Raw genomic sequence first — 1,870 nt, forward strand, 5'->3', positions numbered from 1 at the left:
ACAAAGCTGGTCGTTATCTGGTATGCTTACCTAAACAAGCAGACTTCGATGATAAGCTTGGCCTTTCGAAGGCAGCAGCATTAAGGCGTTTTAGTTTGCTAGAAAGGAGGTTAGAACGAGATCAAAGGGTAAAAGCGGCGTACCATGATTTTATGCGTGAGTATCTGGAGCTTGGGCACATGTCACGCATAAAAAACCCCTCCGACGACGAACGCGCGTATTATCTGCCTCACCATCCCGTGTTCAAAGCCGCTAGCTCCACAACAAAGGTTCGCGTGGTATTTGATGGTTCAGCTAAGACGTCCACCGGCTTTCGCTAAACGATGCGTTATGCGTCGGTCCTGTCGTGCAGGACGATCTGCTCGACATAATTTTGCGCTTCCGCACATATAAAGTAGCCGTTTTGGAGATATTGCGAAAATGTATCGACAAGTATTGCTTCATCCTAACGACCGGAAATTTGTACGCATTTGCTTTCGATTTTCGCCTCACTCGCCAATCGAATATTTTGAGCTGAATACAGTTACCTATGGCTTAGCCCCCTCATCATTCTTAGCAACCAGAACATTGCTGCAGCTTGCAAACGATGAGGGCGACTCTTGTCCCAATGCTTCAGCTGCTTTGAAAACTAATTTCTACGTTGACGATTTCATCGGTGGTGCTGATTCCATCGAAAATGCTCGCCAGTTACGAATCGAGCTTTCCCAATTGCTCGCCAAAGGCGGCTTCGAGCTGCGAAAGTGGACATCCAATCAGCTCGAGGTGCTCGCCGGTTTAAATGCGGATCAAATCGGCACACAGTCAGCGCGGCAATTCTTACCACACGCGAGACGTAAGGCTCTTGGTGTTTCATGGGAGCCAGAGCATGACGTTTTATCTTTCGAATCCGCAATATCCAGTGATGTGTCCATTCCGACAAAGCGATCCATTCTATCTAACGTAGCTCGCATGTTCGATCCGCTGGGCCTGATCTCCCCGATTGTCATTCGGGCCAAGATGATGATGCAGGAATTATGGTTGCAGAAAGCTGGTTGGGACGAGTATGTTCCAGATACTATCTGTAAGAAATGGAAAGCAATACAACAGGATTGGCAACTCATCTCTGAATTCAAGGTTAGTCGTTATGCGCTTCTACCTGGTGCGCGTATTCAGCTACATACCTTCTGTGATGCATCGGAAGCAGCATATGGAGCCTGCATTTATGCGCGTTGTGAAGGCGAAGTGGGCAGATACGCATAACGTTGCTTTCTTCCAAATCGCGTGTGGCACCGCTCAAGCGCGTCACACTGCCCCGCCTTGAACTATGCGCTGCTGTATTAGGAGCACACTTGCATCACCGGGTAAAGAAGGCGATGGGGATCAACGTTGCAGAGTCTTTCTTTTGGTCGGATTCCACCATCACCTTAACCTGGATCAGCGCCACACCCAACACATGGGCAACGTTTGTGGCTAACCGGGTATCTGAAGTGCAGCATTACTCACACCCCGCGGCAGTGGAACATGTACCCGGCGCGTCTAATCCTGCTGATCTGGTTTCACGAGGCACGTCAGCCGCTGATTTCCTGAAAAGCAAACTGTGGAGCTTCGGTCCGGATTGGCTATCTTTGCCCGCTTCCATCTGGCCCAACTCTAACCCAGAACCAGCCAACGAAACGAATCTAGAGATTCGCCAGGTGAGTGCTGCCGTTGTACACACAACCACTAATCACCCTTGGTTTGCGTTGTGTTCTAGCTACAAGCGATTGCTGCGTATCGTATCATACTGCATTCGCTTCACACGTAACGCTAAGGAAAAGGCACGCACTCAGCGAACAGCAGCACAGCACCCCGCACCTTTAATCGTCACACCCGAGTACATGGAAGCAGCAAA

At 49.6% G+C, this 1,870-nt stretch overlaps 1 protein-coding gene across 1 annotated transcript; it reads right to left on the minus strand.

Moving 5' to 3' along the window:
- Nucleotides 1-785: 785 nt before the first annotated feature.
- On the minus strand, nucleotides 786-1,212 carry LOC121603378. The gene is made up of 2 exons (XM_041932025.1): nucleotides 1,161-1,212; nucleotides 786-1,058 (listed from the first exon to the last, which is right to left on the minus strand). The coding sequence occupies exons 1-2, from the start codon at nucleotides 1,197-1,199 to the stop codon at nucleotides 786-788; spliced, it is 312 nt and encodes a 103-aa protein (XP_041787959.1). The 5' UTR covers nucleotides 1,200-1,212.
- Nucleotides 1,213-1,870: the final 658 nt, after the last annotated feature.

Source organism: Anopheles merus, unplaced genomic scaffold (genome assembly GCF_017562075.2).
Source record: "Anopheles merus strain MAF unplaced genomic scaffold, AmerM5.1 LNR4001264, whole genome shotgun sequence".
Classification (NCBI taxonomy): Eukaryota; Metazoa; Arthropoda; class Insecta; order Diptera; family Culicidae; genus Anopheles; species Anopheles merus.